This window comes from Megascapheus bottae, chromosome 13 (assembly GCF_031878675.1).
Source record: "Megascapheus bottae isolate mThoBot1 chromosome 13, mThoBot2.hap1, whole genome shotgun sequence".
NCBI lineage: Eukaryota > Metazoa > Chordata > Mammalia > Rodentia > Geomyidae > Megascapheus > Megascapheus bottae.
The window spans coordinates 21,029,958-21,056,296 of record NC_143521.1 but is presented as its reverse complement, the minus strand read 5'-3'; the positions used below and the strand labels follow the sequence as shown (position 1 = coordinate 21,056,296).

The 26,339-nt window shown below is 36.6% G+C and overlaps 1 protein-coding gene across 1 annotated transcript; it reads right to left on the bottom strand.

The window, feature by feature from the left end:
• Positions 1–1,722: 1,722 nt before the first annotated feature.
• Positions 1,723–23,314, bottom strand: Sult1b1 (sulfotransferase family 1B member 1). Its single transcript, XM_090343474.1, has 8 exons — positions 23,175–23,314; positions 20,544–20,728; positions 20,201–20,329; positions 17,546–17,643; positions 14,343–14,469; positions 13,170–13,264; positions 8,468–8,648; positions 1,723–6,709 (listed from the first exon to the last, which is right to left on the bottom strand). Exons 2-8 carry the CDS (start codon positions 20,689–20,691, stop codon positions 6,597–6,599), a joined length of 891 nt encoding a protein of 296 aa, XP_090199600.1. The 5' UTR covers positions 20,692–20,728; positions 23,175–23,314; the 3' UTR covers positions 1,723–6,596.
• Between the last annotated feature and the right edge of the window lie 3,025 nt (positions 23,315–26,339).

Below are 26,339 nucleotides of genomic sequence, written 5' to 3'. Positions count from 1 at the left end.
GGACCCAATAATGTCAAAGTCCATTTTTCTGGGAATCTGAAAGTCCAATATCTTTATACGCTGTCTCCACAGGAGTGATGAATCCAGCAGGTCTTTTCCATTACCTTTACAGTGGTTGGCGTGCTGCGTATCACAGTGCAGGTACACTTGAGTGCCAGGATATTAGAAACCAGACGATGAACATGTCCCCAGATTAACATATAAGGCTTGTAAGGACTGGATTGAATTATAGTTAACAGTGCCAGCTGAAATAACATATGGCTAGGGGGGCAACAATTGTTATCAGATTTGGGCAGACAGCATTCTTTGGTTTGGGGGCACATACGGTGTGCCCTCCTGGTTTTGTGCCCAAGAAAAACCCTCACAATTAGGAAATATACATCCAAGCATAGTAACCCCTCACATCAGTGCACTCTATTACTGCATTAACTGCATACCAACTTTACTCAAAACATACTCATACCATTAGCTACATACTCAAACCTTTTATAATTTACATGAGCATTTTTTGAAGACAATTTCTTTTAGATCCTTTTTTATCCTTTATAAACCATTTTTTTTACTCCTCTCCCAAAACCTTTACTACTCTTTTTTTTTTAATTTGAGCCCTTATTTACATTTGCACCTCTCACCTCTAGGCTGTTCAGCACTGGATGGAGAATTCCCTTTATCCATCCAGAGTCACCATAATGGCTGTAAAAACCTAGAGGACTTTGAACTTAGCACAGATAGAATGTCCCACCACCAAGGGTTTAGTTCCAGTCCTCTCAGGAAGTAGCTTTGGAGTGGTGGAATCAGGCAGGACAGGATGTGGCATCAACCTTGTCTCTCAGCAGTTTTCATGGACTGTCACACCTCATTCTGGGTCACCTGCAAATTTCTGCACAGATTGGTTAGAGAAGCTTACCCTAAGGCCTGATTTTGCAGGCTGGCACCCCATTGGTTTTTCCAAAGGAATACCAGGGTGACAACTTTTAGTAACCAGATTTTTTTTAAATAAGGCTAGGATTTTTTTGGGCAGGCATAGAAGACTTGAACCTGTAGCCATTTTTTATAAGTGCAGTCTCCACTCTTGCACATCTGTTACTACTCTTTTTTATATCTTTTAATTTTACTTTTTAAAAATGACTCTGGTCCCTTTATCTAAAGGGGATTGATGGGCGGAGATTCAGCTTTTGTAACTTTTTTATGCTGACTCAGGGGCGTTGTCTCTGTACTCGACTAGGGACCTTAAAAAGCTTAGCCTATTTTACCAAGGGGTTGCCAGGATTAGCTATCAGGAAAAACGATTTGCTCCAAACTAGAGGTCATATTTAACATTTAACAACTGCACAGACCTTTTTTTGGCTACGATAATTTAGCTTACTTAGCACCCATTTGCAAAGGAATTTTCCTGATTTTCTGGAGAGCTTAACTATGTTTCAGTTGTCCGTGTAGGCCTATATACAGATCAGTGGGGACACAAGCCTCAGATCCACAAACTTCCCTGAAGTTGTGGCTGGTGTCAAATCAAAATTTGCTCAGTTAGGACTTTAGACTATCCATTATTACAGATGATTGACATGTTTCTGCCCAGTTATGAAAGGCATGGGCATTAGTAAGGCATGCTTACAAACTATTTTATGACCTCCCAGCTCTGATTAATTCTGAATGGCCAAGCACAAGTGACTCTAGGATCTGACACCATCTCTGCCATCCAAGCAGTGGCTTACTGCATCTTTTGTCCCAGTAGTGTCTCTTTATACAGGGATGAATGTCCAATTGGCATTTTACTTTGTTCGTTGCTGGACTTGAACTCAGGGTCTGGGTGCTGTCTCTCAGCTTTCCAGCTCAAGGCTAGCACCCTGCCACTTTTAAGTCCCAAACTCAGGGCCTGAGTGCCGCTCTTCAGCTCTGCAGCTCAAGGCTTGCACTCTGCCACTGTGAGTCCCGAGCTTGGTGCTTGAGTGCTGTCCCCCAGCTTTTCAGCTCAGAGCTAGCACTCTGCCACTTTGAGCTCCAAAGCAACTCTGCCTCAATAGCACTCTGCTGCCAGATTAGACACCACAGTCTCACAGGGACTTTGCTTTGGGCAGGCTGGCTCAAAACTGCAGCTTTTAGATCAATGAGTCCTACAAAAGGCCACTTTACTCCAATTAGAAGCAACAAGGTGGTCAACTCAGAAATAGTCTCTAAGCATGATCTTACCTGGAACTTGGTGAGGGCCAAAATTATATCTGAATGAGGATCTGCTGTCCTTCTCCATGGGATTGCTGGAGATTGCTATAAAGTAACTTACAAGAGTAAGCTGAAATAGCAATTAAGCAATCATTTTGGTAGTCCTAATTTTTCTTTTTTTTTTTGAAACAAATATTTAGGACAACTTTACTTTTAAATTTTGTTTAGAAACCCATTTTTAATGTTTTTTTTAAAACTTTTACATTTTTTAACTTCAACACTTAACACTTTAGTCTTTATTTGCATTTAAAAAACTTTTAAGGTCTCAAGGAACTCCCTTTGCCTCCAGGCCCCCTAGGTCTCAAGGCACTTCCTTTGCCCTTTAGAAGAGGAATTTTTTTTTCTGCAGTTAAGATTACCGCCTAGAACTCCAACAGTTTAAACCCAAATAAGTTTTTTCTTAATGCAAGAACTACAAATATCATCAGTGCACCAAGAGTTTAAGTCTGGACTCAGTTTCCTTCTTTTTCTAAAATACGTTCAATTGCAATCCAGTAACATGAAACCAAATCATACAAAGATAAACTTTTAAACATTTTTTTAAAATACTAATCATATTACCCATATTTTACCATCAGATTTTCAGTGTTAGTCTGCAAGGAAAAAGGATGAAGATGATCCGAAGTTTTCCCGTCCTTTCTCTTGGCTATTGATTACCTAAACAGTTTTAAAAGACAGGCAAAGTTTCTGACATTGATAAACAATTTACAGTTAAATCTCTAATACATGTCTCCAAACTTTAACTTAAGGAAATAAAATTTAAATTTCTTAATTTTTCTGTACTAAACAGGATACAATGTTTACAATGTAAACAGCTCTATGCATTACAATATCAACTTTTTTAAATGCAAATTTTATTTAGAAAATACTTTTTCTACTTTAGAAAAATACTTTTTACCAGTTTTTCTTTAAAACAATGTAATAATCCTTTGAGACATTGTAAAACATTTAAACCTAATACTTTTCTTGAAGTTTAAACTTAGATTTACCCAATTGCCTTTTTGTTTCAAGTATAAATTAATCCATTGTTTTATACAGCATGCTGACAATTTAACCTTGAACATTTTTACTCACTCATTTACACACATTTATACTCAAAGTTCTTAAAGCGTGCAAAATTAATATCGGCCGTTCATTTTCCGGAAGTTTGTGTCAAGAGAGCTTTGCCAATTTTACTCTTGCAGGTGAGAACCAGGTTTAAAACAAAACTTTTTGCAAGGCAACTTAGCTGGAATTTATTTTTTTAGAGCTTGTTTCTGATATCAGACATATTACTTTTTGCAGATGAAAATTGGGTGGGAGTCTTAAACCTAGGAGAACTAAGACTGAAGCCTGTGTTCTGCCACCAACTGTCTCCAGACTGCCACTTCAGCAGGTTGTTATGAAAAAGGAAACTGGATTAATCCTGCAGCTGCTTCCAGGGTGAAAAAGTAAAATTAAACCTAAGTATCCGGAGCACAAGGAAAGGGGGAATCGAGCCGCAACCCGCACAGAAACAGAAACAGATATCTAATTATCTAGTGATAAGACGATGAGAGCCTGTAAGAGAAACAAACTGGTTGTAGAGTACAATCAGGGAACTCAGTCTCCTTAAGACACAGACAGTTTTAAACACCACTTGATGAGGCTGCCACCCCCAATGAGCAGACAAACAGCTACAACATTCCTACAAGTTACAAGGTAGAGATCTCACAGTCAGAGGCAGCAGTCAGAGGGGCCCTTCCGTCCCTGAGCAAACCTCACCAGACAGATACAAAGACCAAGAGTAGTCTGCAGAGTCCTCCTCTGCACTCTCCCCTTCCTTTCCCAGGAGGCAGCAGCCATGCAAGGTCAGGGGAGCGAACCTGCTTCTATAATTTTTACACCCAGATTGAATCTTTCCCCTGGCTGCTCTCCCTTGTCACTCAAAGACACATCAACCAGATATAAACCTTTTAAATTTTAGCTGTTGTAGTTAAAGACAAACATTTAACAGGACAGCTAACCCAAACAAACAGGACAAACAACAAACAACATCCACCCAATACGCATGCGTGCCCAGGCTGCCAACCAGAAGAGAGCTATCAACCAGAGGGGTGGTGGCAGCCCGGCCACCCCGAAAATAAGCCCCCAGAACAGCCTGGGTGGGACTATCAACCAGAGGGGCGGTGGCAGCCTGGCTGCCCCAAAAATAGCCCCCCAGAAGGGCACAAGGGATGTCTCCCACGGCCCGCTGGCTGTCTTACAGCACGTCCACCAAGACGTGTTGCCAGCACAGACAGAGAGCTTGCAAGCAACCAGAAATTATACAGATTGGTTATAACCAGTACAGATCGGCAATGCCTTTCAACTTACTGGCCGTTCCTGACGACTCAGTGACCGGGCGTCTGGGTGTCCGGGAAAGGGGCTTCCCGGCCAATGCACCAAATATTGTGCCCAGAAACTTGAAGCCCCCCCCCCCCTAGCCAGAGACCAAAAATCAATGCAAATTGCAATGAGTCGTTTATTGATGAGCTCGAGCACTGGTCTCTGCGCAATGATAGTCGAGTGCAGACCAGAGGCCCTGAGCACAAGATTACAGCCCCTTTTATACATTTTTTGGTAGGGGGAAGGCCCCAACAAGTAATAGCAACAAATCAATACACCATGTGGGAAATTTATACTATAATTCCATTAAATGATTGGTAGAATACAAAGCAGGAAAAGGGTCGTGACTAATCATTGGTCAGTCTAGCTGGCTGTCATTTTAGGAGGATGGTTTTAGGCCAGATATGAGTCTAGGGGGATCTCCATGGTAACGGGCTTGTGATTGGTTGACATTTGCCATAGTTTGCTGGCCCTCGCAAGTCCGACCTTGTAGGTACCAGATGGCTACCATCTCTAGCTCCCGGCTTGGAATGTGTATACTCCTTACTGCAGTGTAGCTCAGTCTGGGAACCAAGGACAAATGGGTGGTTGTAGATTAGCCACAAGAACAGGAGTTGCATTTCTCAGGGCATTAGCAAGCAGATATACAGAAGCAGAGAGACAAGTTAAGGAAATACAAGTATAAAAATACAAATAGCTAACATAGGTTTATGGAAAATATATAGATATTTTCTACACTCCTCAGGTGATGACATTTTAATGATAATAGAATGAGTAAGAGACAACTATTAGTGAAAACATAAGGCAAAGTCTGGTTTTCTTTTAGCATGCTATTCAGCTAAAAACTTATTCCTAAAAAGAAGCACTAGCAGTCAAACACTGGTGATTCATGACAGCAAGTCTATAAGCCTTCTGTTAGGAGGCTTAGATTTGAGGATTGTGGTTTAAAGTCAAGAAAGTACCTGAGGCCCCTCTCTCTAGTTAATTATCAGAAAACAGAAAGTAGAACTATGGTTCAAAGTACTCAAATGTTAGCCTTCAGCAAAAGAGCTCAAGGTTTGCAGTTGGAACTGAGTAAGTTGCTAGGTTGAAACCAGCTGCAGGTCTAAGAAGTTATCTCAGGCATTCCAGGCTAATAGCTGAGATTTCCTATGAAGGTAAAAAAAAATCCTGTGACCCCTTCCTATCTCAGTTATATTTCAACGTGTCTAACTCCCTGAACAATTATGACCCAGCCAAGGGCACTCTAACCAGCTTCATGTGACTTTAGATGGAATTTGGCACCTTTCAATATGACCTGTAGCAGTAGGTACACATACTGATACTCAAGACAGAGTTGAGAAACTAATGTTATCACCACATATCTACAATCAGTCCAAGCAGACAGACAATAAATAGAAAGGAAGCTGGAGAAGGAAGATAGTGTAGGAAGATAGCATTTAAGAGATTATATGTTTTTGACTTGGGATACATAGCAACAAGATAGGGTATAGGAAAACATTTACACATTCTCTACCAGATCTAGAATTAGAACTGAGTTATCTAAATAGAGGGATTGAAGGTAGAGGAACTATGACTCAATGAACAACTTGAAAGCTAGCAGATAGCACTGGGGCACAGTGTTCTGGGTCAAACTTCTAGCAAAGAGAAATTGGAGGAGAATGAAGACCTATGGTGTCATTGGGCAGATAGCGTTTCCTGGACTATACTAATAGGGAAGAGAACTTAACCTTCAGGCATACTGCATATGAGGTTGAGTAAAGTGGGTACTCTTGGACAAAATATGTTTCTAAGTTTCACATCCTGAAATCATTTGTGATACATACTGTATCAAATCTATAGAATCAAAGCTCACTGCCATCAGATATGTATTACTACTCCCATTCAGTACTTGGGCAGAAAAAGCCAGGAACAGCCTGGGAAAGGTAAGCATGCCCTGAGATTTAGCTAAATGATGAATTGACTAGAAATCTAATTCAAGTTATGATTCCAATTTCAATAAACCGCAGGTGTTTTCTTCTTTAAACAGCATTTTAAATCTCTGTGCAGAATTGAAGAGTCGTTTCAGACATCTCCTTCTTGTAAATGGCTTCAAATTTCTCAATTTCTTCCACCGAGAAGTAATTCTTCCAGTCTCCAGTAATCCCTAATAATAACAAAACAACATTGGAAAAAATATAATAAAATTATTTTAAAGGAAAAAATAGTATATACCAAGGAAGGCCAGAAATCTTAAGACCTGGCCTGTAGAGGAACATTTCTTTAAAAAAATTAGCATTTCATCATTGGCAAACATAGTGTGTATCTCTTAAAGAGATGTTCTTAAGGAGAGCTAATTTTTAAATCTAAATTCATGGAGATTATAACACTTTTTTGCAATAGATTATTTTACTATTTTCCCCATTTTTCTCTTTATTTTTATTAGCATATATTACTAGTATGAGGAGTTTCATTGTGACACATGATAGATAAATCTACACACACACACACACACACACACACACACACACACACACACACACAGTTTATCACAGGCAAATCCACCCTGTATCTCTCTTCATCCCTTTCTTTCATAAAGCAATTTCAACAAGTTAAATTGCTGTAATTTTACACCTATATATAAAGTATTTTGCCCATATTTACCCTTGTTCATTTTCTCTACTGGCCTTTGCCAACACAGCATATTTCACTTTCCTTATTTTTTTTCGTTATGAACTATTCTGCTATTGGGCTTGTCATTGAAATCTCTAAATCAGTTGTAAGGGATATATTATGTCCTGTGGTAGCTGTAGAAACTATTCAAAGAACCATAGAATGCAGAGCTAGTAACTATACTTCCCTAGAATTTGAGTATTATGGTACTTGTAATATACTTGTATTCTCTAATTCACCACATTTGTTCTTCATTTGCATTTATGTTGAGAATGACATTAAAATTAAACATATAATATTCCCAAAGCATCTTAAACATAAATTTTAGGCAATATAAATAAATTCACATTAATCTCTCATATTAGATGAAGATCAACACAAATGTATTTGTGGTAGGATTCCGTTGTCATTAGAAACAGAGGAGAACACATTTAAACAGTGAGGAGTTATATGTAAAGTATTCAAAGCTCTTTCAATCTGTACATAAATTTTACAGTACAAATACATATATTTCGTGAGAGTTTTTAAAAATAAAATGTTGGCCCAAGTGTGGACTCTTGTTGCTGTTCTGTTGAAATTTGGGACAGTAGTAAAAAGCTAGACATAATTAATCCTTCAAGATTGTATGGTCTATTGGGCAACTGAATGACATTGATCTATCTGACATTGTATCCTTCTACATTAAAATTGTTGTCTTACTACTTACTGTCCTCTTCGTTGACACTCATTTGTATATGTGCCAGTGGCTATATTTCCTGAGAAACTCGAGATAAATCTCTTTCTTCTGATGATTATTTGTATGTAATATGGTAAAGATCAAGAAGATAATAACTCACTGAATAAAATTTGTATGTCATTGAGGAGGAGGAGAATTGTACCAATTAAGACAAAGACTTGCTTTTGCTGAACTAGGACTTTACTTCAAGATCTAACTAGGCAAGTGCAACTGATTTAGACAAATAATGAATGGAATCAAAATTTTAAAATTGGAATTATCTATATTAAAATTGAAGCACTTACATTTACCAAAAAACTATATAGGGAAATGATTATAAGATATTTAGGTTTTCTAGTAATAGCTTTACATGCATTATTTCATTTAATAATGTTGAGTCCAACTTAGCAACTTTGGATGGTAGGTATTTTTAGGATTTTTTATAGTGGAAGGTTTGAACCCTAAACAGGCTTAATACAGAATCAGAATAAAGCCTTTATAAGAAAATAAAGAAAAAGAAATAAAAGTCAGCATTACCTTTACGCATGAAAGGGGACTTGCTGTGATCCATCACTGCAGTAGGTAGGTGCGTGTAATTCACCATAGGATTGTTCTTCATCATTTCAAATGAAGTCTGATAGATTATCCTGTCTACGACTTCATCACTTAAGGTCTTCCCCAAAAAGTGGCTAACCTTCTGGATTTCTCCCTTTGGATTCTGTGTGTTAAACGATATGCCCCCAAAATGGTAAACAAGTAAATTACTAAAATAATATCAAAATGATATAACTTCTGTTACATGTTTTCTTCAGGTGGACTTCCACTACAAAAAGAAATGCTCATTTTGTTTGGTTGAAAATTTTCATGACTTTTTCAATCATTTAATCACAAGAGCTTTGAAATCAATAGTTGTCTAGCAAAAACAAAATAAGTGTATCTTCGTTATCCTAATTCACATATAATAAGAAAATACCTTGATGTGTTTCAAGCAGTAGAATGACAACCCAGCAAGTGTGAGACTCTGAGCTCAAAGCCCCAAAAGAAGGAATGGATGCCTGACCTAGGTATATAAATCAGTCATAGAATATTTTCTAAATTGCATGAGAATCTGTGATTGATTCTTAGCATGAAAGAGAAAAAAAAGGAAGTAAAATTTCCAGTACAAACATAAAAGCCTAAATTATTCATTGAGCATTTAGAATAAAATGGAAAAAACTAAATAGTAGCTATTTTTAAGTTTCTAAAGTGGCAATGAAATTTTTACACATTTTGGGAGTACAACTAAATATGAATTAAACTTTCTAAAAGTTTTTCAGAGAAAAAGCATCTTAGCTGAAATAGGATATTAAGATATAGAATGTAACAAGATGTACTGTTGAATGAAATGCTGGAAAGCAAATTTCCAGTAGAAGAAATAGAAATGTAGTATTTCATAGTGTTCACAAGAAAGAAAACAAAATAAAGTAGTGGTTGGAGTTAGAGTGAATTATTTACACTAGGGAAAGAAGCTATCAGAGTGGAAAGGTGAGTCTGAGCTAAACTGAGACCATCCTTAGGTGTCTGGGTGAAGATTTTAGGCTGTATCTTTTAAGAAAAAGCATCTCCTTATTAAAAACATATATTATTTTGATTTACATTTCTTTCCACCTCACTCCAGTTAGAATTGCCATGATCAGGAAATCGAATAACAACAGATGCTGTCGGGAATGTGGCCAAGAGGGATCACTACTACACTGTTGGTGGGAGTGCAAACTAGTTCAACCACTATGGAAAGCAGTATGGTGGTTTCTCAAAAGACTAAACATAGAGCTCCCCAATGACTCAGTAATTTCCAGTACTTAGCATTTACCCAATCGTCCAGAAATAAGGACATACTAAATCCACTAACACAACAATGTTCATTGCAGCACTATTTACCATAGCAAAGGTAGGGAACCAACCCAGATGCCCCTCAGTTGATGAGTGGATCAACAAGATGTGGTATTTATACACAATGGAATTCTATGCTGCTGTCAGAAAGAATGACATCCCCCCATTTGTAAGGAAATGGAAAGACTTAGAAAAAAATCATATTAAGTGGAATAAGCCAGACTCAAAGAAACATAGGCTAAATGGTTTCCCTCATTTGGCCTAATCAGTAGAAACCTCTTGGGCTTTTCTAGCAGAGATTTACAATAGAGCAAAACCTAGATACATAAGGCCATATAGTATGACACTAAATGAAAGGACCTCCAGGATACAGAAACAAAAGCCATATAATGAGTGATTGTTGTCCTTAATGTACTGTTATCTCTCATCTCTTTTGCTATCCCTTGGTTCTCTCATAGTGTTACAGTATTTCACCTGGTTATCTGTTATATTGTATATATGCGTATTTGGTTTTTTGAAGTCGGATAGGGAAGGGAGGAAAACAGGTTGAGGGGCCAGGGGTGGTGGGAAGGAAATAGGGACCAAGACATGAGAAAGGGTATCAATGTTTGTGAAGGAATGAACCTTCTATCTGGTGAATATAATGTAACCCTTCTATTAATTACAATAAAATATATGAAAAAACATGTATTATTGACTGAGTGCATGTCTATAGGCACACATATAGGTATGTTGGCAAGGAGTTTCCTTTAAGAGAAGTTTGGGTAATATTTTCCCATCAAACTACCATGAAAGAAAAATGAGATTGCCATTTCAATGATGGGAGGCATTAGAAATAGAAAGGTCTGAAAGCAAATTTAGTAGTGACTCTAGGAAAATGCATGGATAGACTTGCAAAGGACCTGAAGAATAATATGGCCACTGCCAAAGGATTAAGCATATCAGTAAAGACAGCAGAATGTATAGCACATGTAAACTATCAGACTTTTTCCTGAATTTTCTTCTTGATATGTTCTCCATATTTGTTCTTATATTTGAGTTCTTCATATGACTGGATAGCAGTAGAAAAAAAATCAGGTTTCTTGCAAGTAGGGTATTTGTAGCATTTTGAGGAGGATTCTACAGTATAATGCAATGCCTAAAAAAGTGATTTGGCTAGACTATTAACTGATTGAATGTGTTGATTTGAATAAGTCTCTTGAGCTGAATGAAGAAAGAACAAAATGCTTGCAAGAATGGCACGTAGAGAAAGCATTGAATCTGCATCCAAATTTGAATAGCAGCCTAGCCCAGACTGAAGCTAGTACTAAAAAATATTGCAAAAAATATTTTATGTATGGGCTGGGAGTTTGGCCTAGTGGTAGAGTGCTTGCCTAGCATGCTGGAAGACCTGGGTTGGATTCCTCGGTACCACATACAAAGAAAAAAGCCCAAAGTGGTGCTGAGGCTCCAGTGGTAGAGCTGTAGCCTTGAGAAAGTCCAAGGACTAGCAAAAAAAATATGTTATGTATATTTTTCAAACTTATGGAAAGATCAGCATCTAATTTTTTTTGTAGGTCATAAGGCTTGAACTGGGCTTGGGCCCTCTCCCTGAGCTCTTTAGCACAAGGCTACCCACTGTACTGTTGAACCAAGCCCCACTTCCCGTTTTCTAGAAGTTAATTCGAGATAAGAGTCTCATGTCCTTTTGTGCCTGGGATGGCTTGGAATCTTGATCCTCAGATCTCAGCCTCCTGAGTAGCTAGGATTACAGGCGTGAGCCACTGTGCCCGGCATTTATATTTTTAATCTATAAAGCTAATAAATATTGCTCTGCTATCCAAGAAATACTTGACAAATATACAATTCTATGTCTCATGAAAAATTTACAACTTAACTCTTACCAAACATTGATACAATGCTACCATATTATTAAAAAGGTTTCATAAACCCTGTTTTGCCATTTTGTATGGACAGAAAATCTCACAAATGTTATTAAGCTCTGGATAAAGAGACTATATTGTCAGTTTTGGATGTAAGATTCTTTTATAGACCACAAATAAGGGCTGAGCAGAACAACTCAGGAAACGTTTTGTAGTAAGATATGAGAAACGTGATTTCTTATGTCTTATGAAAATTAGAATTGATGCCACTAAAATTTTGATTATCATTGTGTATCCACTTATTCATTAAAACAATCACTCAATGGCAGGTGCAGTGGCTCACCACTGTAATCCTAACTACTCAGGAGGCTCAGATCTGAGGATCAAGGTTCAAAGCCATCCAGGGCACAAAAGGACCAGAGACTCTTATCTCCAATTAACCTCTACAAATTTGCAATGTTATTGAGTTGCTACTACTTCGTACAAGGCTAGGTGGACAACTGTAAGTCTCTGATCTGAAAGAGATAAAGGGAGAAAGTAAAGCAGGAACATATTTGAAAGTAGGCAAAACATGCAAATGCCTCACAAGTCCAGAATATAAGACGTAAAGCAATAAAGAAAGGTTACATTAGGAGCTTCCATTGGGAAGGTAAGGGAAAAACAAGATAAGTGGGAGGGGTTAGGGGAGGGGGGAGGGAAAGTGGGAGAAAAACATGGGAAGTGGTAACAACTCAAGAAGTAATGTAAGCACTACCTGATGAATGTAACTGCAACCCCTCTGTATTTTGGGAAAGAAACATTATATTTGGTTTTGAGCATGTTGGATTTAGTATAAGATCATGTTTAAAGCCAAATGACTGTACAGATCTGGGAGTCATTAAGTCATTAGCACACAAATATTCTACAAATATTTGTAGAAAAAATATCCATGAGCCAGGAGTTTGGCCTGGTGGTAGAGTGGTTGCCTAGCATTCGTGAAGACCCCGGTTTGATTCCTCAGTACCACATACACAGGAAAAAGCCTGAAGAGATGTTGTAGCTCAAGTGGCAGAGCTCTAGCCTTGAGAAAGTCCAAAGACAGTAGTCAGGCCCTGAGTTCATGCACCAAGACTGGCAAAAAAATATCCATGAGACTGATAGCCCAAATATAGCAACAAAAATCAAAAAGGACAGTTATATATGAAAATGTAGAATGTAGAAATACATTGAAATATATCCAGAAAGTAAGCGAGAAAGTGAAATCCTGGTAAATTCAAGAGAGAATTTCAAAAAGAGAGGACGGTCCAAAACCCAATAGTTAAGAAAGAAGAAGAAATTAGACAAGCCATGTGTTTTAAAATGAAAACAAATAAACTTTAAGTGTATCAAAATGTAGGTAAGCAGGTGTGGAGGACAGGAAATGTGTGGTGTCATTTTAGACTCTACAATCTAAGTTGAAATTTTAGCATTAATCCTTTTATACAAGTAAACTGTAGGGTATAATTGAAAACAAATATTTACTGTCCTACCTTTTTCATGTCTTCATAAAATAAGAAAAGTATTGGATGCTCTTCCTTTTTCTTCCACCAGCTCTTAACATGATTAAACCATGAACCATAAGCCACTAAGGACAAGAAACCATTGCCATAAATACTCATCAACTTTCCTTTTTCCTTTTTCTTTCTTTCCTGTCTCTCTCTCTCCCCACTTCCCTCCTTCCCCCTGCTCTTTTTCTCTCTCTTTGTTGCTATTCTTGGAGCTTGAACTCAGAGCCAGGGAACTGTCTCCAAACAGAGCTCAAGTCTAGCTTTACTACTTTGAGTCACAGATCCACTTTCCGTTGTTTGGTAGTTTAGTGGAGATAAAGGTCTGACAGACTTTCTTGCCTGGACTGGCTTCAAATCACAATCCTTAGATCTCTGTCTTCTGAGTAGCTAGGATTATGAGCCATGGGCACCCAGATAATTTTCTTTCTTGCTTTTTTTTATTGTAATGTATAGAGGGGTTACAGTAAAATTTGCCAAATAATAGGTGCATTATTTCTCATACCTTGATAGCCCTTCTTATGTTAATTTTATTTCTTAACAATAAATTGCAAAATAGTTTGTGGAATTTGGTAAGCAGAAAAATGGAGAAAAGAAAATCAATTTTAAAGGTTAAATCCATTTTTCTATGGATATATGAACAAATTTTAGATACATAAAATGAAAAAAGCAATTCAGATGAAATTTAATTTCATCCATAAATATCTAAGTATCATAAATATAATATTTGAGTAAGTTAAACACTGTGCATTGTGACTAAAGAATTTCTCACAATTAGAAGAGATTCCATTGTATCTTTTTTATGTCAGTGACTAGTAATGATGCTTATTAACTGGTATGATTAAAAAATACTGATTGTGGTTGATTTTATTTTCCACATGTAACCTTAATATACTTATGCTGACTTTGAATGTAAATAAGTTTTAAAACTTAAAAATAAGTTATATATATATATATAAACATTACTAACGAAAGTTCTACTTTCAAAACTTCTTATTTTAGACATTTTTAGATTCCCTCTATTAGTCCTACATATGCATGAAAATTTTCTCCATCAAACTTGCTCCATTCACATTATCTCTTATCACCTACTTTTAAGAAAAAAATTTTTAACAAATTTGTTAAGTACTATCTGTCTTATTCTGCCAGTCCACCTACCATTTCCAGTCATGAATTTCTGCAAATATTCTTCCCAGGTGCCAGGATAAGGTTGTAAACTATTCATCAAGTCAAAGTGGTAATATGAGACTACAACATCCTTTGCATTTCGGGCCATATAAACTATCTGGAAAAGGAAGAAGGAAATTAGATAGTTGGTATATTATCTGTAAAATCTTAATCAATAGATAAGTAAAATAGCAAAATTCTTTTTGCCTAGAATTCCTTTTCCTCAACAGGAAAATCTTGTCTACTGGCTTATTTCTCCAAATGAGCAGTACACAATTTACAAATTAGCATCTCTCTAATAATTGCACCAAAAAATGGCTAGTCTACCAGCTGCTTGACATCTACCTGGAAAGAAAAATGTATTAAGGCATATTTGATCTGCTAGTTGGAAAAAAACATTCTGATGTAGTGAAATGCATACCATTTTTGTCCCCAAACCACATGAGCATCAAAATTGTCCAAGAACATTTTATATTTAGTAAACAGGAATGTAAAAATAAAGAAGGGGTTGGGAAATGTTTTCAAAAGGAAAACCAGGAAGTAGTGCTGTGGCTCAAAGTGATGGAGCACTAGCCCTAAGCTGAAGAGCTAGGGTTAGGGGCAGATCCAGAGTTCAAGCTCCATGACAGACACAAGAAAAAAAAAGAATCAATTAAGGTGCTTTTTCATCAGAGCAATGCAGTGTTGAGATTAAGACCATTTACATATGGCACGAAAGTGCTAAACTTAATTCATTAGATAGGATTTTTGAAAAAAATCTATCAAATTCAAAATACTCAGGATATAAGTGGAAATTATCCAAAAAGTAGGAAAAGGCAATACAAATATGAAAGGCAAATGATCGCAAACTGCAAAGAAATAAATGTTGACTTATCTGACAATAATTCTAAAGCAACTGTCAGAAGCCGGAACACTAAAAAAATTCTCTTGAAACAAATGTAGACGTAGGTAGAGAACAAATACATTATAGGGAAACTGTAGATCTAAAATGTACAATAACTGGCATAAAAAATGTTACTGAATAGGATTCTAGTACATGGAAATGACGAGGAATAAAACCAGTTCAACTTAAGGCACATACCTGAAGTTACTCAATATATGGACAAGAGTGAGGGAGCAGACAGAAGAGAACCCTAAGTGAACAGAACCCTAAAGATGTGTGAGGTAATAATCAAAGCTCTATCATTCATCTACTTAGAGCTCCAGGGTGAGATGACAAGGAATTAAACTGCAAAAATTATTTGGAGAACTGAAGGATTCTTTGTGTGCCAATCCTGGGCCTAACTCAGGGACTGGAGCTTTCTGGCTCAAGGATAGTGCTCTACCACTTAAGCTCCAGCTCCAATTCAGGCTCATTTTTGGGGGGGTGGGTAATTTATTGCATTTCCTGGATTGGAATTCCAGGATTTCCTACCCAGCTGGCTTTGAACTGATGTTCATACCTCAGCCTTCTGAGTAGCTCTATTCCAGATGTAAGCCAATACACCTTATCAGCTTAAAATTTAACTGTACATGAAAATATGAATGTGCAAAAACAAGGAGGGATTGCACTAATGCAAGATTTCAGTACAGAAGCTGTAAGGGGAAAAGAAGGAATTACACAATGACAAAAGAACTAATCATCTAGGAAAATGCTGCAATCCAATAAGCAATAGACTTTTAAAATACATTCAACAACACCTGGCAGAGCTAGAACCAACAAAAGATAAATTAGTAGAGTAGGTTGGTGCATTTATAACTCATCTTAATTGATAGAATTGCTAGAAATACAATAAGGGTATAGAAGAACTGAATAATATCATTGAAGAGTAAGGTCTGACCAAAACTTACAGGATATTTCAACTAACTAAGGAAATCAAATTTTCTCAACTGACTCTAGCAACAAAACTAGACTCAAATATTCTGTAAGTAATTCAAAAAGGATCAAAATTACACAGGGTAGTTTTGGCCACAATAGAATAAAAGAAAAATCAGTAACTGAAAGGCAATATGAAAATCTTTCAACACACGGGAAAAAAAATCCATTGTAAAATAATCCTACAGTAAAAGGGTAAAATTCAAAAGTGAAACTGTATACTCTATCAAACTGAAAGTACAAGTAATCAAATCTTGTAAAATAAAAGCAAATAAGAAGGAAATTTTACACCACTGAGCACTTACATTAAATAAGACAAAAGGAGGGCTGGAAGTTTTGCTTAGTGGTTAGAGTGCTTGCCTAGAATGCACGGAGACCCAGGTTTGATTCCTCAGTACCACATACTTAGAAAAGCCAGAAGTGGTGGTGTGACTTACATGGTAGAGCGCTAGCCCTGAGGAAAAAAAGCTCAAGGACAGTGTTCAGGCCCTGAGTTGAGTCCCCAGGCCTGGCCAAAAAAAGGAAAAAAATGGCAAAAGGAATAAAATCACATTCTAAGTTCTTACTGAAATAAATTATTAAAATAAGAATAAAATAATCTTTAATCCCCCATACTAACAGGTGAGAAATAATAATCATAATGAAGCAAATCTAAAAAACTAAAAATAAAAAAGAATAAAAACAAAAATGTGGCACTTTAAACAAAAATATAAAATTGATAGCCCTCTTACAAGACCAACAGAAACAAAAGAAAGACCACAATTAAGGTTGGGAGCAAAACCAAAAATAGGAACCAATCCTTCATCTATTGCAATTTAGTAATGACATAATACAAGCAATGTTTCATTCACTAGCTCCACAGCATTGAAAAATTCTTCCTGTACCAAAACCTAGAAAATACTAGTTAAAAAGCCATCAAATACTATGACTATTAGATAAAATTTACTTGAAATAAAATATTCTTTTCAAGCAAATATATAAGTACAAATGAAGCATTTTTACCAAGAGTTCCAATAAAAATTGGCATCTTTATGCTTATGTTTTGCAGGAGATCATATTATCTAGGGCAAACAGAGGAATAAAAGTAGCAATTTGTGTTGATATGAGACATCTGTTGCTACTTGTTTAGAAAACTCAAGTAACCCAAAATTATCTGGAAATTTTATTTTAAGTGGCACTCTTCATGTATCTCCACTCTCAGGATCACAAGTCAATATGACATTTGGCTCATTTTGTTTATTTTTGTGTGTGTTTTTGTCTTTGTTTGTTTTGTTTTCCAATGTGCGTGAGTAAAAGGCCAGGGTCACATTGAAAATCCTGCTTACATTGCAGAATGTACCTTGCAGTTGTTCTCCCAGAATGACTTAGGAAGAAGGTCAACTGGCAAATGTGTCTTCACAAGCCGAGGAGAAGGCATCTGTTCTAATGCTTCTACACCTGGGAAATTTGTTAAGTATATGGAAGTTAGTGCTCAAGGAACCTGCATTCCTTTATCTTCCCAATCAACTTTTCAATGCATTTTGGGGGGCATGTATAATAACACAACTAAATTCTGAACCGGAGGTATGTCTCAGAATTCCGGGAAGTAATACTATGCAACAGACTGAGATCCCTGGGTTAAACATTTACTAGTACTTACTCATTATAAGACAATTTGAAAATTACTTCACAAAAGTGAGGAATGTGCTTCACATTTCTTATCTCCAAATGAGGGATAACAGAATTCACTTTAGTCACTTGAAAATTTTCCTTAGCTTCTCCTTCAGGTCTCTCATCCAGGAGATTATTTTTATTTTATTATTATTATTTTCCAAAACTTAAGTACTTAGTAATATTTACTTGCATATGCTCATTTATGTATTTATTTACTATATATTCCCATACTTCTTTGTAACCCTCAGCTCTCAATATAGCTAGAATATGACTAGATTACATTAGAGTAGAGATGTAACTTATTTGTTCATAAAGAATATATAATCGATAAGAGGGAATAACCCATCAGCATTAAGAACCATTTATAACAATAAAATGGCATCAACAGAAACAAAAATGAAAAATGATCAGATAAATTCATTATGTAATATTTTAGTAAAGAGAATGATTAAAATTTTCAGTTAAGCTGGCTGTTGGATTGGGTATCCTTATTTGGAAATACTAATTATAGGCCTCTATAATTCTGCCAGGGATTTTATTGTGACCTTTAGCCAGGTCATGCAGTGCAGAGAAATGAGAACTTTGTTTTTCATAAAATAGATCGGTCCATAGTTCATTTTCTTTTCTTTAAATGTATTTTATTGTCTGGGTAATGTATAGAGGGGTTACAGTCACATTCGTTGGGGAGTGGGTACATTACTTCTTTTCTTTTCTTTAAATTGTATTTTATTGTTGGAGTGATATATAGAGGGATTACAGTCACATTCATCAGGTAGTGGGTACCTTACTTCTTTTTTATTGTATTTTATTGTTGGGGTGATGTGTAGAGGAGTTACAGTCACATTCGTCAGAGAGTGGGTACATTACTTCTCGAACCTTGATCCATAGTCCTTTTAGTTGATCAAAATAAAACCTTGGGAATAACCATTGGTTCTTTCATTTTCCCCACATTTCTCATGTGCCACTACATACATGAGAAACTAAAATGTTTTCTACATCAAAGTTTTCCTGGCTTACCTCCTTCAAATATGCTTTCTACAGCTATATATATGACTTTGGGTCTTAATTCAGAGTAGACACTTAGCCAATATAAAATAAGATTCTCTCTCTTGGGCTGGGAGTTTGGCCTACTGGTAGAGTGCTTGCCTAGCATGCACAAAGACCCGGGTTCCATTCCTCAGTACCACATACATAGAAAAAAAGCTGGAAGTGGTGCTGAGGCTCAAGTGGTAGAATGCTAAGCCTTGAGAAAGTCCAAGGACAATGGTCAGGCCCTGAGCCCAAGCCCAGGACTAGCCAAAAAAAAAATAAGATTTTCTCTCATAAACTCTGTTCATATATAAGGGTATCAGTACTGATATATTATTAATTTACTTTTTAAATGTCAAATAGAACTATAAACTTTCTGGGTATAAAATAGATAACTTTTTGATCCTTTAATGTCTAGACCACAATAGTGTACAATAATCTTTTGGAAATACTGAAAAATACTTATGAAATCAAACATAAACGTTATTAACAGTAAATATCACTTTAAGAAGAACTAGTGTTTCTTATTTAAGTTGTACTTTCTTATTCTAACACAGTTTTACAGTGGAGTTACCATGTAATAGACCAGTTTATAATACATCTTGATTCATGCCATCCATTTCATAATTTCCCCATTCCTCTCAACTAACCCCTCCCCTCAGTTTTCAGTTTTGTAGATTATGCATTTAATATTATGACTTCATTCTTCTCCATTTCTTCTCTTCATTCACCTGCGCCATTCCCTTGATCCCCCCTTATGCAACTTCCAAGTGCCAATTTTCTGGATTCATTTCATTGGACTGTGAATTAGCTAACCACTTCAGTGAGAATCTTCTTACTCTGATCTCTTAAAATAAGTCCATAAAATGTAAGGAAATTTATTATGAACCAAGTTTTCAATAGTAAAACTTTCCTTATTTGCTATTATATCTGGATATGCAACAGACTAAACAAGTTTCTTTATATACCTTGGTTATTGTATTATTTTCAAACTTTTAATTATTTTTCCAGTCCTGGGCTTGAGCTCAAGGTCTGAACACTGTCCTTGGATTTTCTCAAGGCTAGAGCTCTGCTACTTGAGCCTCATCAGCACCACTTCTGGCTTTTTTCTATGTAGGTGGTACTGAGGAATCAAACGCAGGTCTTTGTGCATGCTAGGCAAGCACTCTACAACTAGGCCAAACTCACAGCTCCAAACATTAATTTTATGCTGCTGAATTTACTCCTGTTATGTTAAATGGGAGTCAAGTGTGAAAATTGTTATATTGTATAAATAATATTATAGAATTATCACCAGATCAATTAGTGTTACCTGTCATTGTTAATCCAGGAGCACTCAGTTCCAACATTGCAACTCTAGCAGTAATAACATCTCGTCTGCACTTTTCAATATCTCCATTATTTAGAATCATATCCACGATTTCACTAATCCAAGTGGTACCTGTGGCAAAAGGCAACAAGTCTGTAGTCAGCATTTAATTCTGGTGGCAAGAGACATTGGAACACCTTCTCTAGTCATGTAATTTGACAGTTTTTATTCTCTATTTTAAGTATTTATTTCACTGTACACTACAACTAGATAGCTGCACTGAGGAATGGAATGTTCACCGAGGATAATAAGGCCACATCTATGTTTTGCAGGCTGTAGAACTCACCTGATTTAGGGTAGGTGGCTATCACAATGTCATCTGGCCTGCTCTGGAACTGTTCAATCTTTTCCCAGTTGCTTGTAAAAGCATAAATCATAGGACAGCCATGGATCATCTTCAAGTCTTTTCTCAGGACATCTTGTGGAGAGCTCATTTTCCAGCAGAATGCTTATTTGCAAAATAGACTGTCACTGTCAAACAGTAGAAAAATGAAAAGGAGCAATGAGGACAATAGAAATCAAAATCTGAGAAACAAAGGCGAGCCTTAAGGCACTGAAATATAAGGTAGAATTGACCTTTAGCACCCTGAATACACAGAGAATTGGATACAAAGGGCATCCTTATGGGCATAAGATTACATATTTTAGGTGGGGCAACTGGCTCAGCAAAAAATAGAACCAAGGTCTTTAGTGATTCTTTTGAAACAAACGCTTCAAGTTGAATCCACAGAACTATGGCTTGCAAATAACAAATCCTAGATTCCTAGGAAAATGAGTCTATGGGTGGTTCTTAGAACTTAGCTGTACCTCAGTTTTCCTCAGGGACCTTCTCCTGTCATTCATCCTTACATTAGACCCATAGACAATAAGTCTACTTTCTCTAGTTCTAAGGTTTTGTTCTTTGTCACTGACTTTGAGCAAACAAATTGTGATGGTTCATGGTGTGATTATTGTGTGTGTGTGTGTGTGTGTGTGTGTGTGTGTGTGTGTGTGTACACTTGTAGAAGTTTACACTGGAGCTGTGCTGGGTTTTGCAGAATTGTGGTTTCCATTAACTGTGGGCCATGATCCCACAGCTTTAATTGATAGAATGTATATCTATAGGCTACATTTATTTTCTCTACTGACTGACTCTATTTTCTCTAGGAGCTAATCCAAATTATAGTCAGTGTTAAGTGCAACTGATCTCATCCGAGAGCTTCTTAGAAATGCAGTCTCCAATCAGAATTTGTATTTTAACAAGAATTTGAAATCATCAATGTGAGATTTAAAAAATGGAGGATGACTTTAAACCATCTTTATTTTGTTCTCTAGCAATATAGAATGTGTATTTGACAAAATGAATTTAGTAACTTCTGGAATATAAGTTGCAGTATTGTGCTTTATATATATTATCTCTAATCTCAAGCCACTCTGAGGATTGTATTGATTTCTCCTTGTAGATAAGATTGGAAAGCAGGACTTTAGCATGTTCACTCCAAGAATCACAGAAAGGGACTTGTTACCAGGAAGTATCTTTTCAGTCTGCTCACTTTATCATACTGTACATTTACACAGGACCCAACCCTGAGTAAAAACAGAAACAACAACAAAAAAATCTGTGGCTTATCTCACTCAAATAAGGTATTCACCATAATGTAAAAGAATGATTCTTTTACAAGGCAACTGTTTTCTGACAAAAAGTTAGAGTCCTTCATGCTCTAAAGATGTTGCCAAAGATGGAATGAGCAACACAAGGAAAGCAAAGAAGCCATTCTGAATACTTGTAAGTCATGCCTGAAAAGCAGATGTGACCACTTTTGGAACCTGTAGAGAAGTGACTCTAAATAAGCATTGCTTCCCTGTGAGCAATGGCTCAGAATTTCAGTGGCGGGATCTACAGGGGAAGAGCTAAAAGATGAAAGATGATTTGTATCACTGAACCAGATTTGTTCTCATAGGATGCTACATAGTTTAGAATATACAAGGTAATTCATAAAGGCCATTAAGACTCCACAAAAAATTAAGATGTTAGGCATTTTTTTAAACTGATGTGGCTGAACACTGCAATTTCTATTTGGTTGCATTTTAACTATATCACAATGTAATGAATCTGTTTAATTTTTGGCTTTTTTCAAATGTGTGTGCTTTGGATGCAGTTATCAGATGATATGTTTCCCTCATATGATCAGTATTTTTGTATTAAAAGAATCTAGAGTATAAAAATTTATGGTCTACACGACACAAAATGTCTTCCCATAGAAGTTGAGCCATAGGCTAAAAAATTAAGATGCCAAATTGGTTTTAAGGAAGATTAATGAAATAAAAGAGAAATTAAAAACAATGTGTTCCTATTAGGGGAAATTGAGTTATGTGATCTCAAAAGGGAATGATTCTTTTATTCAAAATATTATTTATTCAATTCGTCTAACCCTAAAATCTTTCAGCTCTATTTGTCCTATATCCAACCCCCATCCCTAAAATATACGTAGTAAATAACTTATTCTCTATTGTGAAATATGCTTAAAGTCATTAATTGTGTGTGTGTGTGTGTGTGTGTGTGTGTGTGTGTGTGTGTGTGTGTGTGTATTCCTGTGGGTGGATGTCAAAGAGAGTACAAAGAGAGGGGAGGAGAGGAGAGGAGAGAGAAGAGAGGAGACTAGGGGAGGTTCCTTTTTTCTTAAGTGGCTTAAAGGTTCATAATAAGGTTCATAATAAGCCCCCTCCCCCCACCCCAGCCTGTTATGTCTCAAAAGCATTCCATTGAGCCAGAGAAACAAGAGGTAAACATTGAAAGACTAAAATGTTCTGCACAGCATAAACACAACACCGAGTTTTCAGGTTATGGAACTGTCCCAAACAGCAATTGTTCTCAGGGGCACAATATTCTGCAACTGTAAGACAAAAATCATCAAGCAAAGAAAATCAAAACACTCACCTCACAATGAGATCTTGTGGTTCCGTTTTCACTTTCAGTCAGTGCTGCTGCTGCTGAGAAGCCAGCTGGGAGCCACTGGTGGCTCTAGAGGGCAAAATACTTGTCTTCTTGTCTCCAGGAAAAAAGAAACAAGTTCAAGGAGAGATCTGAACACAGTGTTCTGTGACATTACAGGCAACTAAGATATAAACAGTTTGATACATACACATGGGAGGAAGTTCTGCTGTTTCAACATCTGGCAGAATCAGGAAGCACTGAGGAGGAAATAGAGGAGGATGCTGCCCAGCTAAATTTGATCGTCTAAATTTGATGTTCTTGCATGGTTTTGGGGGCCTGAGACAGAGGTGTAAGGGGATAGGAGGGGAGGTGGGAAGCAGCAAAGATTCAGTGAAACAAAGCTTGTGGTTTTCAACATTCTTTTGGAGGGTCTCCTAATCATTTGATTATGAGGAACATAATTATATGTGTGTATCTGTTCTTATCTTCAGAGAAAAGTGAGTTTCCAAATATGTAGGAAGTGTGAAACATCTTTCTGAAAAGCAGAACAAGAGGACCAAGCTGAGGGTTTCAGGTGTACTGGCTTCCTGTTGCCCTTATCATCTCCCTTGTTTCAGCTCTGTGTGTCTGATTTCATTTTCTTGTTTTTGATTTGCTGAGTCACACGTACATGAAAAAGGGCCCACAAGACACTCAGTAATGTGTGTAAAGAAGGACATTTTTTTAACCTGCCCTCCTTTACTCCCCATCATTATAGCCCAGAAGCTAAGAGGTTTTTTTAGTTCATTTGGTTGTTTTTTTACTTAAGAGCAGTTATCTGTGGTTTAATGATACTGACAGCCTCTAAGCCTTTGTCTTGTCAACTATGTCACTGTTAGTCTGGGGTAAGTCAGGAGGCCTAATTGGAAGATACTTTTAGACCATCAGTTATATTGACAGGCTCAGGGACAGTGGCCAGGCCCAGAGTTCACTCCCACAAAAATAAAAAAGAAAGAAAAAAGATAAAAGAAAAAAAAAAGAGAGACTGCCAGGGTTTCCTATTTACTTAGAGATTTTCAGTATCTTTTCTCAAAATTAATTCTCACATTTTGTAACCTAAAATAATAGTGTTGTGATGTAATATTACTTGATACTGATTTTTCTGTAAAGAAAAATACTTTTTTTTTTAAATTGGGCACGGGCAGCTCTTAATTACTCAATTAGCCAAGATTTGATATCTGAGGGTCACAGTCAGCCAAGACAGACCCAAATAGCTGGCAGAAAGTGAAAAAATGGGAAGTGGGTTCATGGCTCAAGAGATAGAGTACCAGCAATAAGCACAATTATAACAATTGTAACAACATTGTAACAATTCAGATTTCCAGCAGCAAAATACCTTTTTTTTTTTCTTTGTGGGTCATGAAACTTGAACTTGTCCCTGATCTCTTCAGCTCAAGGCTACTTCCCTACCCTTGAGCCAAGCCCCACTTCCCATTTTCTAGAGGTCAATTGGAGAAAAGAGTCTCCAGTTCTTTTGTGCCTAGGCTGGCTTTGAACCTTCATTCTCAGCTCTCACCTGGGACTACAGGCATGAGCCACCACTCCTGGCCAAAATACCTTTTATTCAGCCCAGTAGCCAATATTTAATTATAGCCAAATGTTGTGGTATTGTAGGATCTTAAAAATAATACTATAGTCATATTGTTTTAAATGACATCAGCCCTTGATTGCTCTATATTACTCTAACATTCTTCATTAGTGGGGCAACTATACTTTTATTAGTCTTCTTAGTTTTATATTGTAAGATTTATGTATATTTATAGTTCTGTATATGTTGAAGGCGTTAATATTCTTCTTCTACACATGGAACAAATATCTCCTCAAGCTACCAATTCTAATTCATTTTTTTTCACAGCAATTTGTCATCTGATTTAACTTTGGCACAATAGTCTCATATTTCTAAATTAAGTTAAATTTTTGTTATTTCTCTTATAAGAGGAGGATCAGAAAATGTGTCTGACAATTTGACAATTTGATTTACTATTACTAGTCAAAGGTTTCAAGATTTTTAAAGACAAGATAACAAAGGATGGGAAACAGGAAGAAAGCCAAGAAGTATATGTGCCATTTTTGGTCTAGTTAACTGGAGGCATAATGGATGGAGTTCTCAGATTGTGACTACTTCTTCCTGATGTCAAAAGACATATCACTGACTTCCTATTTTACAAATAACAGAATTGTATAACCACTAGAATGACAAGATATTATTTTTCTGTATTTGATCTTCTACAAACATTAACTGAAACTTCAAACTACTAAGAAAAATATTTGACCCAGATTCCCTTTGATTCAGGATAGAAAAGAATTGTCTGGGTACAGACACAATCACTATAAAAATCATGCCGTGAATCCAGAATACAAATTTCACAAGTGCCATCATGAGAGACATAAGGTAAGCTCAATCATCACAAAGTGAATGTCTTCATCTGAACTAGATATTTTTTCATTTTTTTTTTACATTTTGAAGAGAAAGTTTTACTTTTATTTCCTGGAATAACTAATATCAACACTCAAATAACTCTTTCTCCACAACTCTAATGAGAAGCATCCATGCTGCAATCAATGAAAACATCACAAACAACGACCAAGATTTATGCCAAGATTTTCTTCTGTAGTTCGTTTGTTCCTTTCTTTCTTCCTTCCTTCCTTCCTTCTTTCTTTCCTTCCTTCCTTCCTTTTTTCCTTCTATGTTCTCTTGTATTCTTTCCTGTATATTCCAGTCATGGGACTTAAATTCAGGACCTGGACATTGTTTCTGAGTTTTCCCCCCCAAGTCTAGCACTCTTGAGCCAGACCTCCAGTACCAGTTTTCAGTAGTTCATTGGTGATATAAAGCTCATGAACTTTCCTACCGAAGGTAACTTCTCATCTTCATCTTCAGATCTCAGTGCCCTGAGAAGCTAGGATTACAGGTGTGAGCCCCTGACACCCAGCTATGTTCCATTCTTGAAGAATAGACCATCTATGTTTTTTCAGATTCTATAAATTCCTAATCTTGGGTCAAGAGAAACTGGTTGGATCCTTGGCTAAGATTTCTATGTAGCATTGTTAGACCAGAATAATTTATAGAGAGCTAAAAAAAAGTATTGCTTAATATTTGAATTTTAAGTCTGAGCCAAGAGTCTCCTC